A 15,153-nucleotide genomic window follows, 5' to 3' on the forward strand; every position below is an offset into this window, starting at 1 on the left:
ATGTGTATAGACCATGCTGTGATACTGTAGCCCACGAAACTAGGAAACAACTACAAGGATCTTCTTTTCTAAAAGCTCCCATTTTTTAATACATCCTCAGTACATTTCACCTCCACAATCAAGGATGGCATGGGAATGTGATGAGACAATAGCAGGCCTACAAGCATACCCATAAACAACACTGCCAAACACACCTGGCTTTCTGTCACCAATGGCAGGTCAGCTACCAGGGGAATTCTGATGTGTTAGCATGCATGCACTAATTTCCTCCCTTCCCTAACATTTTAGATTCTCTACAACAACAATGTGTCCCCTCCCCAGAATGTAGGTTTAAATGTCTGGAATAGGATTTGGATTATAAAATCCTTGATCAGGAACTGCAGAAGATAAATGAATGCACAGGAAATAACTGTCTCTTTACTCACAGAGTTACTTGCTCTATGATAGACCAATCCCTTTGAAATTCAATAACCATTTGTCTATTTTACACTGAGATCCTACTATAACAAGAGTGGGGAAAGTGTGCTTATAGGCTACATGCCACCCCCAACCTAGATCCTACCCCCACCCCAGTTTTCATGACAGTTCCAAAGTTTCACTTGAAAACCACTCAAAACGCCACCTGGAATGATGTTATGCAGTAAAAACAATTCACAACCCTCAGATGACAAGGTAGGGGGAAATATTATTGCTGCCACCTGCATCCAAACAAGAAGTGCAGCATGGCTCACCCTTCATCTATTCTTCCCTTTCACTTGTCTGCTTGCCCAGTAAAAGGGATAAAGAATGTCGCTGCCACTAACAACCTGCTCTACTGCCTGACTTTGTGTGTCTTCAGAGCCAGGCTTTGAAGATAACAGAGGCAACTTTCTAAGTCAGACCCACCTCATCCAGACAGCTTGCTCTAAAGTTCATAGTACTGGGTGCAGAAAATTTTCAAAAATGTTGAAGCCATGGAGGAAAAACCCATTTTCCCATTTTTTCTTGGAAATTATACACATTTTTTAAAAAAAATTCAGTATTAGTATACTTTAAAGATTTAATGTCACTTTGTTACTTTAAGAACAAAAATACATTATGCATAACTTGGTTTGGCATAAAATTATCATGACTGATATATTAAAAGGACACTTCATTTAGAAAATACTTACAAGTGGAGTTTATTTTTTAAATTATATTTTTGTTATAATTGGAAATACTAGGGACTGAACTATAAGAAACACCTGAAGTATAAGGAAACTCTTTGGTTTTGCTAGTTTATGTGCATCTGTCAAAAAACCAAACCCTAGTTAAGACAGAAAAAAAAATAACATTAGTAAAGCAAAGGAAGTTATTTTGTCTCCTCTCACCTCCATAGAGTCAGGCCAACCTAACACATTTATTCACATAAAAGCAATGGGGGTGGGAACAGGATGGGACAGGACCATAAATTGTAATGATGTGGAATACTGTACATAGTATTACATAAAAATCTACCTGCCATATAGTTCTTAGAAGCAATGTGAGGGGAGCAAATACTGGAACACCCTGTCTTCAAAATTTTAATCACTGCCAAGAAAATACTGCATAATCATTGTTTTCAAAAAAATTTGGTGGGGGGGAAAGAAGTCTTCCAGGGGAAAATGAGGAACATTTTTCCCTAGTTATTTTTCCTGGGATTTATTTCTCTAGCCAAACAGTCAGGAAGCTCCTGGAAGAGCAGGGTGATAGTGGCAGATTTTTCTCCCCTTCTGAATAGGCTGGAAAGTAGGCAAAATGAAAGCAAGGGAGGAGAAGGGGAACAGTGAGAAAACTGTGCTGTGTTGACTCCTTCAGCTGCAGTTGGCGAGAGAGCACTCTTCCCCTATCTCTGTCTTCTGACAAGAGAAGGGGAGTGTCATAAACTGCCCTATGCAATACACTACAGTAGTGCACTATGCAGTGTACTTTTCTTCCACTGCAAAAAAACTTCTAATACTGAATTTTAATTAATCATATAAAAAATAACCTCTTTTAGACTCTTACCTGGATAACTTTGTAAAAATAAGCATACTGTCGAGCGGTGTTTTTATATTGGCTGAATACATCATGTATGGCCTGAGTTGACTGAAGAGACTGAACCTCATCTTCTTCAAAGTAAAGAGGAGTATTGTATTCATTTGGGAGAGTCTGGATGTAAGGCAGCCAGAAAGAATTGGGGTTGCATCGTTCACACAGAAGATGGAATGCTAGTGTAATGTTGCCCATGGCTTGGAGAATTCGGTCTTGAGAATACAAAGATCCTAGAAGAAATAACCCATAAGAGAATCTCAGTCTCTTCAAAACAGAAATGCCAATGCATAAGAAGTTATCATTTAAAAAAACAAAAAACAAAAACAAATCATCAACAGAAAGACGTCAGTTTTGCAGTAACACACATGAAATTTCTATATTCACGTTTCTGCCAAAACATTTTACAAAAAGTGGTTCATTAATTTCTGTGAAACATTTCTACACCCTGAACTGACTTCCCATAGTCATTACTGACTTCCCAAACACATTACTGTATTTGAATTATGACATTCATGGGATTTATGATGGGAAAAACCTGGATGTACATGGATTATATTCATCTCTACTAAGGCAATATCAAGAGGTGGAAAGGTATGAAGAAATGAAAAAGTAAAATTTAAGATATTAGATGAAATGTTCTCATACCCAGAGCTCTTGATTTATTATTTCCACAACAGGTACTAACCAACTGTAACTGTATTTGATTATTCAGCATCATGCTGAAGAACATCCTCTCAATATGAAAGGAATATCTGTAAACACACTTGTACATTCTCCTTACCCAAGACTGAATTTTTAGCAGACTCAACAGTCATCAGCATCTTTCTGGGAACCCAGAGAAAGAGCTCTTCTGCCTAAAAAAGCAAGGAAAAGTTCACAGTATTTTATGAGTAAGCAGATAGCATATATAACTAGGAATTCTCTTTTTGCCGTGCATACCAAACATCACTGGTCTGATGAGTAGCAAATTATTTTCAGATGTATTTCCTATCTCACAAGTGTCTCAGTCACAACAATGGTTAGCTAGATATTCCTGTTTGCCTGTATATCACTGAAAAGATCAGGGACTACCATACAGGTTGAGTATTCCTTATTCAAAAATCTAAAATGTTCCAATATGTAAAACTTTTTGCATGGGTGACTGAGATAGCTACACCTTTGCTTTCTGACACTTGAATGTACACAAACCTAGTTTCATGCACAAAATTATTTTAAAATATTGTATAAAAGTACCTTCAGCCTATGTGTAAATTTCATGTTTAGACTTGGGTTCCAGTTCCAAGATATTTCATTATGTATAATCAAACATGTCAAAATCAGGGAAAAATCCAAAATGCAAAACACTTCTGGTTCCAAGTATTCTGGATAAGAAATACTCAACCTGTCATTGCCTCTTTTGCCTTTAGGGCTACTGGCTACTTTAACAGACAGCCATATGGTTTCAAATGATGACATCTAATCCAAGCTAGCAGCTGTTGAAGGGCCACATACTTTACTTGTTAGCCAGGAAAGGCAACAGAACTCTTAAGCAACTGGTCATCCTTTCTCCTTGTCCTTTTCTCAAAGTGGCAAGAAAGCAAAAGCAGAAGGCAGAGCTCACTGGAGTGGATGTCATGCTATGCTTTCCAGGTGAGAAGCAGTGGAGAAAGCATCAAGAAGCAGAAAAATCTGGTTTTTTTACCCCTCGTCATCTTCCTGCTAGTGGTAGGAATAGTAGGAAGGAGTTGTCAACTGGCTAAGAAAAAAACTCAGGAGAAAGTAGAGAGTGAACTATTGAAAGGGGATGGCTGCTGCCTGAAATTGTAATTACAACACTACTCTCACTCACTCACTTTAAACACCACTAAATGTTACTGTATGCCCATGTTAAATGGCAGGACAAAATAATAACAAAGATCCTAAACCATTTACCAAAACTGTAGTGGAAACAAACTTTTAAAATCCATCTTAATACTATTTACTCAATATATATTCTCATTACAAGTATTACAAACTAAAATTTAGAGTTTTAGGTTTTCTTCCATGAACTGCTTTTCCAAAACTGAAATTACTGAAATGTTCACTGGGTGTGGAGCACCATATCAGTGCTTCTGGATGACATATACAAAAAACCCAAGGGGAATACAGTCTAATTTGAAGCTATGATGATAACAGCAGTTTACTGTAGCTAAATTAGCTCAGGTCAGGGTGGGAGAAAATGTAGCAGCTCTATATAGCCACTTGAGTTCTTGAAAGAAAACTTAAATATAAATGTAACAAATAAACAAAGCTGCAGCCAAGAACACAGACCAACCTGGGCATGACAAGGAAATGCAACTGAGGCCTGCGCCCCATTTTTCCACCCTTCAAGAAATAATTAGAATGTTGTGATCTTACGAAGTCAGGCCTTTGAAGAATCCTGCTAATCTACAAGAGTCCCTGGGTCTCGGCCAGGATTTGGGGAAACACTATTGGTCAGAAAGCCCAGTTGGATACTTAGTTGTTAATTAATTTCCCAAAACACAACAACAGATTAAATCAGGAGCACAGGCATAGATTCTTGGAGGGTCATTACAAGCTTGTTGCAACCCCACTGTCATTTCTGGCAATTAGAAGCAATGTTCTAGGAACTAGAAGTTACTTTCAGACAATTTGGTGGCTGATCTTCTGCTATGGGGGAGTCGGGAGCAAGAGTGTCAGAATGCAAAACTGCATCCTGTAGATAGTGTCTTGGGAGCTATGCTCCTTTCATGTGAATTCCAAGCCACCCAGGACTTCCTTGGGTTGCATGATTTCCACCTGTGAAATCATTCCCAATATACTTTTCCAAGCTAGCATTATGAAAAAGCAATATTGATATTCCAAAGTCACATGGCTATGCCTCTGAATTCTACTTATCAAAGTTATGTTATACTCACTTTTATTTCTCTTGTGGCTTTCAAACCAAAACCTTCCTCTCCAAAGTTAGCCACTTCAAAACCCTCTGTGGATGCACCATTCTCTCTGGCCCACTTAATTAGTTCAATGAAATAATCTTCTCTTTTACCATCAAATACAACAGACAAACCTAAGTACATATTTAATGACAGACAGAAACACCTGGTGAATCACCACTACTACTTAGCATATAAGCATACTACTACTACTACTACTACTAATAAATATTTATTTATATCCCGCCTCTTCCGCTTTGAGGATCGAGGTGGGTAACAGCAGAGTTAATACAATATACAACAATAAAAACAACAAACCCCCACAAGACCCCGGCCCAACCTTCCCTCCCAACTATAAAATTAAACAGTAAAACATGGTTAAAAAGTACATAACTGTTCATCACTGTTTGGTTTCCGCTGTCCTCTTGAAAAAGCACAGAATATGTCTGTTCATCATAGCAATCCCAAATTATTAGAGTTTTCAAACAAAAAGACAACCTTGATCATAAGGAGTACTTGCAATTCTCATACTTCTCACAGTGCTGTGGCTTCTGGCTTTAAATATCAGAAAGTATAAGACCAACTAGCAATTTCTGTCCTATGATTATTAGGAATCTGAAATTTGTGCCAATTTATTCTTTCCTTGTATTCTGAAATCTGGGGCAGGGTGTGCATATCTCACTTTGCTCATATTCTCACTAGCAATATAATAAAGTCACAGCCTTTTCACAATTTATATCTAGGACTGTTTTAAAAAGTAATGGCAAAGTGGTGAAACAGTGAAACTGACAGATTACATTATGAGAGAAAGTCACAAAATGAAAATTGTTCATTAGCATTTGTACATTGTTGTAATAATTTCAAAAGACATTTTGAACTACCTATATTATTTCACTGTAATATTGTCCCAATTTCTAATTCTGTATATAAATGGAAAGAGAGTCTCTAGAGCAGAAGGCCTAGGCTGTTCTCCCTTTTTGAGAAAATATGAACACAGAATCCTTCGGTGACCAATATAAGAATTGTTTTTCAGTATATAAACTGAAAGTAGATTACTTCCCACATGTGCCATTTTACAATTATAATTCCCCATACCCAAAATACATTCTGATTAGTTTTTTGTAATTGTGATGCTACAAATCAGAGGAAGGAAAAAACAAAGTAAAATCTAAAGACCAAAATTGTCTATAGAAACAAAACACTGTGTTCAATTCTCACTTTGCTTTGTTATAAAATGAGATCACTGAAGGTTCTGTATTAATTTTGCACTAACAATTATTTTAACAGGAAATACATTTTGAAGTGCAGTTACTTGCTTTAAAATGTTAAAAGCCAAATAATAATAATTACAGAAAATACTGCTAAGTTTGTCAGCAAATCAACATTCTGAGCTGCTCAAGAGCTGCAGACTTTCTATACATTTTGGGGGGGATTACCTCTGAATATTAGCCATTCTATATTTCAGAGGAAAAGCTTGCAAATATAAAAAAACCGAGTTAAAAACTGCTTCATGTTTTCATGAAATATTACTTCTGTCAATGAACAATACAAACCCCCTTTCTTGCTTACCTTTCTGTTTTTTACGAATTCTCTCCACAAGAGCTCGAATTTGCTGATATTCTTCCCACTCTTTTCCAGGACCTGGAGTTGGACTGCTGCATTCTTAAAGAATAAACAATAAAACATTTTATTCATTGCAATTTAGCTTTCATTCTTTCCTTAGTATTGAGAGAGCATCAGTCACTGGTGTCTATGTTGAATTTCATCAGAAAATTTCAATTACTAGGAAGGATATATTAGAAATGGTGATAGTGGTAAGACCTTTGTCAGTTTGGGAGCTACAACCCAAAATTTGATGGATGTACAAACACAATAAGTTACATTCTCTCTAAAATAAGGCACATGTTCCTTGAATACACTGTTTTAGGATAAAAAGGCAGGTTTTACTTGAGGCCTGCTATTGAATTCTGTGGAAGCTGGGGCTACAAAAACAGGTAGGGTGGCCAAATTATATTAATTCAGCATATGACACTATTCACATTCTCATCTTATTCCTTACTCCCATTCCAGAAGTTTGGGTTAATATACTTACTCTGTAATAATTCACTAATCAAATTCAGCATTTCTTTCGGCGAGACTGCAGCTGTAGCTCCAGTACCTGACTTCTGAGTTTTGACTCTGCTTTTCTTCCCCATCTTTGAACTTTAATAGGTAGCAAAATAAACAAAAGTCTTGTGTTAAAAAGCTATGCTTTTTTAAAAAAACAGTTATGTAACAACTCTGCTTTTATCACAGAAGCCAACATACTGAATCTCTTAGGAGGGGAAGAAATGATGGGAAAAAGAGGTAAATAAATACTGTGGAGGTTTCTAAGAAAAACAAAAGTAATATACTCTTGAACAGTGATTCTCAGTCTTCAGTCTTTCAGATATTTGGGGCTTCAGGTCCTAGAAGCCCAGGTCACCAATGGTCTGGGATGCTGACAGATGAAGTCTAAAACATCTAGAAGATTAAGGTTTGAGAACCAGTGACCTAGAATAACTGTTTTAAGCTTCATCAGTAACACTTGAAAGGTAGATCATTTATACCTATTGTAAGCAGAAATGCCTGTGGCACACATTTAACTAGCACAATTATATGTATAAATAAAGTTGGGCTTAATCTTATAAAAATAAGATATACATTATCAGCAGCAGAATAAGGAGCAGCATTTTGAAAAAAACCAGCTACATGTGTTATAGAAACAATAGACTTTTCTGCTGTTTGTTAACTTTGGGCCAAAACATACTGCAGAAATAATCCAGTTTGACACTACTTTAACTGCCCTGACTCAGTGCTATGGAATCTGGGATAAGTAGTTTGTTTTGACACCAGAGCTCTCTGACAAAACTAAATGTCTCACAAAACTACCATTCCCAGAATTCCCTAGCATTGACCCAGGGCAGTTAAAGCAGACTCAAACTGGATTATTTCTGCAGTGTGCTTTGGTACTCTCTAAACTTACTGATTCAACGGGATTAAAATTCATGTAGTAAGGATTGGGATGGTAAATTAGGGTAAGTAATGCCCACCTGCACAAGCAACCAGAGCTTAAAATGCTTTATTTTACATGTTGGCATGAATGTATCCACAAAACAGATTTCTGGAAAAGTACAGAGATCTGCACTAAAGAAGAAACTTTCTACTGTGGCAAGTATGTTTGGGTATATGTACCTAAACTACATATCCAAAAATAGAAGATGCAACTAACTTGGCACAAAGAAGCAAGAGTTTAACCAATCTCCCACTCGCTCACAGGAAAAAAATCTAATGTGATGTTCAGCTTTGAACTTGTGTTCCACCAAAAATCCCTCCTTGATGAGACACAAATATATTCGCTTCCTTCCCACACACCAGCTTTAGTCAACAAAAATGTGCACTCATACCTTCCATCAAAAGGCACTCATTTTCAATGGACAAATATTTTGCAGTAAATAAATATAAATTTGCCAGTGTAAGATTTTGCAATTTTGTTTATTACAGTGTGATTCCAGTCAAGATGTATTATGTTAGTATTAGGAAAAACTCTGAAAACATGTGCCTAACTTTAAGACTGAATTGCTGTACAATGCACTATATTTGTGCAAATATATTATCTCAAGAGAATAAGAAAGGCCAAGAAATGAAAACAATTATAGCATAGCAAAATAGGATACACACACACACACATAACCTCATATTAAATCATTTTATTTTAAAGTATATCTACTGAAACATAAATAAAGAATATATTGTAAAGTCGAAGGCTTTCATGGCCGGCATCCATAGTATTTTGTGGGTTTTTCGAGCTATGTGGCCATGTTCTAGCAGAGTTTCTTTCTGATGTTTCATCAGCATCTGTGGCTGGCATCTTCAGGGTATCTGAAGATGCCAGCCACAGATGCTGGCGACACGGCCACATAGCCCGAAAAACCCACAAAAAACTAAATAATATATTGGTTTGAAACTACTACTTAGGCTGTATAAATTTAAAGACATAATTCAAAAGTTTCAACAAGCTGTTTGTGTATTTTAGACTTGTGCTTGCTTTTAGACAATGCATACAGTTGGATGACACTGATTATCTGACTCTACTCCAATTTGGTTTCAGACTTGGGCTGGGGATGGAAACATCCATGGTCATTCTGGTGGATGACATACACTTGGGAACAGGTACAGAGAGTTCAACAGTGATAGTTCTCCTGCATGTCTCAGCAAATTTCAATGCCACCAACCCGGGTGACTTTCTGGACTTGGGAGGTACACTGTTATAGTGAATCTTCTGTTCCAACCCATGGCCACAACGTCCCTTGTTGCCTCACATGTTTTTCAACCTCTATATGAAACCTATGCTTTTCAACCTCTAAATCAGCAATTCCCAAACTTTGGTCCTCCAGGAGTTATAGACTTCAACTCCCAGAAGTCCTAGTCAACTTGGTCAGCAGTTAAGTAGTTGAAGTCCAAAATATGTGTACCAAAGTTTGGAAAACACTGCTCTAAGCGAACCCGATAGGGTTTGGGATGAAGTATTACAGGAACTTGGATTATACAATATGCAGCAATATATTCCATCTGCTAATCCTGTAGGGGGACTGTAAAACTCTCATATCAATGCATGGAGGGATGTGTGGCTGAAAGAGGTCCTTTGAGATAAGATAGGCAAGCAGACCTTGTGACTGAAGTCCTAGATGAAAATCTTTATGAGGGTTGTGAGGGATTCTCCTGAACTGTGACACAGCAGAGATGAGGAAAACTGCTCATTCCTCAGGAGAGGAGCAAGCACTTTCCATGTGTAGAATTTGGGAGAGCTGCTGAAGAATGGGAACGTTGTCTTTATCAATTCACTTAAATGAAAACATGTTAAGATCTAAGTCTGTATACATGCATTAAGTTCAAATTTTCAACAATTTTCCAGAAGTACAAAAACTACAGCAACAAAACACACAGCTGAAGCTTTAAAAAAACCTCATTTAAACAAAAACCTATGGATTCCCCTCCCCCAGAATGTTTCTATTTTTTGTTCTTTACAAACCTATGGCAAAGTAACTAATGCAGGGAGCCTACTTCCAAATACAGGATGTATGAATCACTGAAAGGTTCCAGAAAAATAAGTTCTAAGGAAACATTGTACTGTACTCCTGAAATTGACCTGGGTTAATACCCAGGGCTTTCATGAAAAGCATGAAACAGCAGAGTGACAAATGCACCAACAGAAAAATAAGATGCCCAATGTGTGTGTGTATATATACACACACGTGCACGCACACACATACACACATAAGGACAGTGAGTGTATTATTATTCAGATGGCTAGCAATGTTAGTTGATTGACAGCGGCAAACATAAAGGAATGACACATTGTTTTTTATTACTGGATTTTACTAGAGATAGCTAAGGGTCGAGGACTGAAGGTATAAATTGAGCTCAGCCACTGGGAAAATCCCAGAAAAGAAAAGGAAAAGAAGGGAAGTGTGAGCAGAATTTATAAAATCCATTTGTAGCTCCATCTGTACTGAAGAACTAATCTAGTTTGACACCCCTTTAACTGCCGTGGCAGTCAATGCTATGGGATTCTTTCTGAGAGCTCTGGTGCCACAAGCTACAATTCCTAGAATTCCATAACACTGAGCCACAGCAGTTAAAGTGGTGTCAAACTAGATTATTTCTGCAGTGGACATGCAGCCTGTGTAAAGCCATTAGTGAGTACGGTAAAGGGAAAAAAAGAGGGCAGATAGTTGCACAAAAGATTGTTGCACCTCCAATCTTAAATTTTAACATGGAATAAGAACAGAGCGAATGGAAGCAGAGAAAATAGTAAACAGGAAAAGAATATGCAATTATTACTGTTAAAAATCCTTATATTTATATTGTCTACGTTTATTTATTTATTTCCAGGATTTATTTGTAAGCTTGCACCTGCTCTTAATATATCAAAAACATATGCTGTAACTAAGCAGTTGTGATGAGCGCCCACCGATACATTCACTTTTAAAAGCCTTTGGAACAGACTTCCCAAGCTTGTTGCCCTCCAAATGTGTTGAGCTTCAACTCGCATTCTCCCTAGCCGCCAGTCCAGGGCTGTTCGAGAAAAATAAGCTAAATTTTTACCATTACCAAGACTGAAGTTAAATGGAGTCTCCTAAAAAAGACACTCAAGAAGAAGTATTTGTAACTGTAGTCTAAGTACTCTGCATACAGCCAGATAAATCCCTTCCAAATCCCTTTTAATTGTTTTCAGAGTCCAAGCTACTATAAAGTTAATTATTGATTGAGTACAAGATTCAAACAAGGTTGCAATTTTATAATGAAAAGTGGTATATAATGTCCCCAAGTTCATCTGTAAGAACTAAATAAAGCTGGCTTATATGAAGAAAGGCTTTTTCAAAATTTCACTTAAAAGCATAGTTGTACAACACAAAGAACTGGGGATCTGCAAGAGCCCTGGCTTGCTGTGAAGAAGCAGTGTGCTGCTGCTTGCAATTGGAGCAACTAAACAAACTTCTTTCTCTAATTGGAGGAGAAGGAATAAATCAGTGTAGAGAAGCTGCCAGCTGTGAGACACAACAAACTAACTGTGAAATAAAGCCCTGTCCTTTGTCCAGCCACTCCTACCCTAAAAGCAAGAGTTGATCAAGCAGCATGTATGATCACTGCTCATAAATGACAAGCCAGAATTTCCATGGATCTCTGGCTTGTAACAGCACATGGCATAAACACACACAATAACTTTTGCAGAATCAATCTGCAGAAAGCAAGGCAAAATATTTTTTCCAGATTCTGCTGAAAGTGGAAAGCAGTATCTGAATCCTGTGGTTCCCATACTTAACGTCCTCTAATCTCTCAAAGGGTAAAGGTCTAGGAAACCAAGGAGAATTTAAAAGAAATCTTAACTTCCAACATGTTCCACTTCTTGAAAATGTAACTGCTCCACTATTGGTCCAGTAGTCTATTCAGTGCAGCACTCAGTTGTGGTCAAACAGGTATTTCCGAGAAGCTAGCAGGCAAGCTTGGTAAGAAGAAGAAAGAACTTAAGCCACCAACATCTGCCATTAGTATGTTTTGCAACATCCCCAAATTAGTACTTTGGCTGATGTAACTGATATCTTTCTTTCATAAACTGACTGACTGAACTAGATATTCTGTTTTACAAAGAATGAATTCTGCTGGTATGAACCATAATAGTAGAATGTTAGATAAGAGTCTTCCTGGCGCATTCAACAAATTGGTTAAAAATTAGGTTTTAGCAGCTTTGCATAGCAAAGCTCACTTCAACCCCCAGTAAAAGAGTTTTTATCTTATCAGGATCACATATCAGAAAAGTATGCCATCTTATTTAATTAACTGCAAGTCTAAACTTGATGCCTGACTGATCAGGCTTTTACATTACATGCAATTTTTCTCAATAATCTATGGCCATTAGAATCAATGGAGATTTTGGAGGCACACATCACATGATAGATGACAGAAGAATATACCTTTCAAATATATAGCATCAGCTAAACGAAATGACAATACTAACTCTGAAAAAAATGACCTAAAACCAAACCACACTTCCCTGGTTTTGAGAAAATATAACTGAACTGACAGGAAGAAAAAGGTGAATTATCATTTCATTTTGAGACAGCATACGGTTGCAGGGTTCTCTTGTGGCTTTTAAAGCAATTTACAGTCACTAAAAACACACACATTAACACAAGCATAGCCACTGAAGTGGCCTTTTGCCACTTTCTCAAACAATGTCTGTCATACCAGAACAGAGTAAGAGGAGCCACAAATACAGTATTGTTTATTGTTTATTATCTTTCAAAATTCAAAACCTCAGTTACAGAAAGGATCTCTAGAGGCCCAAAACACACTGCAGAAATAATCCAGTTTGAGACTATTTTTATTGCCGTGGCTCATTGCTAGGTAAATCTGGAAACTACTGTACTGTATAGTTTTGTGAGACATTTAGCTTCCCTGTAAAAGAGCTCTGATGCCACAATAAACTACAGTTCCTAAATTCCCTAGCACTGAGCCAGGGCAGTTGAAATGGTCTCAAACTGGATTATTTCTCCAGTGTGTTTTGGTCCTAGAGTTAATCTAATTAAAAAAAAACTCCCATAAAGGCAAACCTTTAAATTATTAGTTTACCATAAGCACTAAAAAGGATATATGCCTCTGTAATCTGTAGAACAAGGAATAGCTAGGAGCTTGATGGTTTATTTTACTTCAGCCACCAGTTTACTAAAGAGAACACTGAGGAATATCAATTTAGCAGCTTGTCCATCTTTTTTTCTGCTCTCATTACCATTCTTGAGCCAGTGTTTGAGTATTGGACTTTGGGTTTGAATCCCAGCTTGGCTATGAAACCTACTGGGTGACCTTGGGCAAGTCACATACTCTTAACCTCAGGAAAAGGCAATGGTAAAGACCCTATGAACAACTTTTGCCAAGAAAACCTCATGATAGGTTTGCATTAGGGTTGCCACAAGTAGGGTATGACTTGAAGGTACACACACACAGACACACAGAAGTATATTACACTGAAAGATAACAAAAATGTAAGAAAACCATCTGTTGCAACAGTTGGAAAAGATAGACTAGAGTTATGTAGTCTAAAGATATAAATATTTATATCTTTAGACTACATATTATAATCTGTAATCAGCAGCCAGGGGAGGGGAGGGGAGGGAGGGGGAAAGTCACTATCATGACACTATTCAAGACCATTATATGTAGAAAGTGTGAGCATGCTCAGATCAATAACATAACAAATGAAAATGAAGAATACAAGTTAGAAGCAGAAGCAGTCACTCCCCAAGAATTATTTGGTGATTTGCAGTTTAAAACTGGAAAGTGGAGATGTCTGTTGGTTTGACAGGCAAAGTCTGAAATATGCTTTAGACAGAACATAGATGCCCTCAGTATGAAACCAGATAACACTAAAACCAGAATTAGGAGAGGAATATGACCTGAAAATTACAACTTGAAATGCTGACACTTCAGGGAAAGAAAGGAAGTTGTATCTGTGACAGAAGATTCCAGTGACAATCAGTGTTGTTTAAAAAAAAGGCGGGGGGGGGGAGAACAGATACTGTCAGTATGCTTATGAGAGAAACAGAGCCGGAATTAAGGTCAAGGAGAAGCGGTAAATGCTTCCCTGAAGACCTTAGAAAGAAAGAAAGCAAAACACAGGAACCACAAAATTAAATTTGAAAAAACTATTAATCAACAAACTAAAGTACAGTATAACAACATGATTAAGTTAATGTGGGCTGTAACCCTAGACATTTCTATCTCAAAACAACCCCCAGCAAACGCAGCAAGGCTTACTGTTTAGAAAAAAAGCAAATGAATCCTAACTCCTCTTGCTAGGGAGAAAGTCCTATTGAACACAGTTGCCTTCTGAGTTAAATATACATAGGATTGTACTGTTATTTGCCAAGAAACAACAGGATGAAAAACAAGAATAAAAATAGTGTTACAACTAGGATGGGTGTATTAGCAAGAAGGCTCATTTAACTAAATGAAAAGAGTGTAGAAGTAAAAGGGACAATCCAGCAAAGAATGATGATAGGGAAGTATATACTGAAGTTGACAAAGACACCATGGGAGGGATGAATTAACAAGGTGGGACTACGAAGGTAGGACAGATCAGAAGATTGTGGGTTTCATGGTGACACAGTGACAAGTCAAGCCATGTTATGACAAACAGCATGGGGCACTGGAAGCCACAGAAGCCTTAGTCCAATAAGATGTACTGTAACACACAGTTTCAACAAACTGCACAGCAAACCATGAATGTGTGGGCTGTGATTTTACTAAGAGAGGGAGGCAGGCAGGCAAAAGAAGTAGATGAAGAGGCATGGAGTTGGGAAACCTCTGCAGGAGATGAATATAGGAGGTACAGGCATGTAGCATAGTTGCTGCTGTGTTTTTAAATGAAAGCGTGGTGTAGTGATTTGAGAGTTGGGCTATCACTCTAGAGACAAGGGTTCAAATCCCAGCTCGGCCATGTAAACCAATTGGGCAAGTCAAACTTCTCAGCCTCAGAAGAAGGCAAATGGCAAAACTTCCTCTTAAGAAATCTTGCCAAGAAAACCCCATGATAGCCTCACCTTAGGGTCACCATAAGTTGGAAATGACTTGAAGGCACACACTGACAAGTTGGGCGTGAAGGCTGTCCCTTGAAACTGCAATCCTCTGTATC

The 15,153-nt window shown here is 37.6% G+C and overlaps 1 protein-coding gene across 1 annotated transcript in view; it reads right to left on the reverse strand.

The window, feature by feature from the left end:
• The window catches only part of SETD3 (SET domain containing 3, actin histidine methyltransferase), a 61,621-nt gene that overhangs the window by 41,830 nt on the left and 4,638 nt on the right, over positions 1 to 15,153 (reverse strand). The window contains exons 2-6 of the mRNA XM_042470647.1: positions 7,036 to 7,145; positions 6,513 to 6,605; positions 4,929 to 5,077; positions 2,813 to 2,885; positions 2,005 to 2,261 (exon numbers count right to left, since the gene is read on the reverse strand). Coding sequence (XP_042326581.1) covers positions 2,005 to 2,261; positions 2,813 to 2,885; positions 4,929 to 5,077; positions 6,513 to 6,605; positions 7,036 to 7,138 — 675 coding nt within the window. The 5' untranslated portion in view covers positions 7,139 to 7,145. The remainder of the gene's footprint in view (positions 1 to 2,004; positions 2,262 to 2,812; positions 2,886 to 4,928; positions 5,078 to 6,512; positions 6,606 to 7,035; positions 7,146 to 15,153) is intronic.

The sequence above is a fragment of the Sceloporus undulatus genome, chromosome 1 (genome assembly GCF_019175285.1).
Source record: "Sceloporus undulatus isolate JIND9_A2432 ecotype Alabama chromosome 1, SceUnd_v1.1, whole genome shotgun sequence".
In the NCBI taxonomy this organism is placed as follows: domain Eukaryota; kingdom Metazoa; phylum Chordata; class Lepidosauria; order Squamata; family Phrynosomatidae; genus Sceloporus; species Sceloporus undulatus.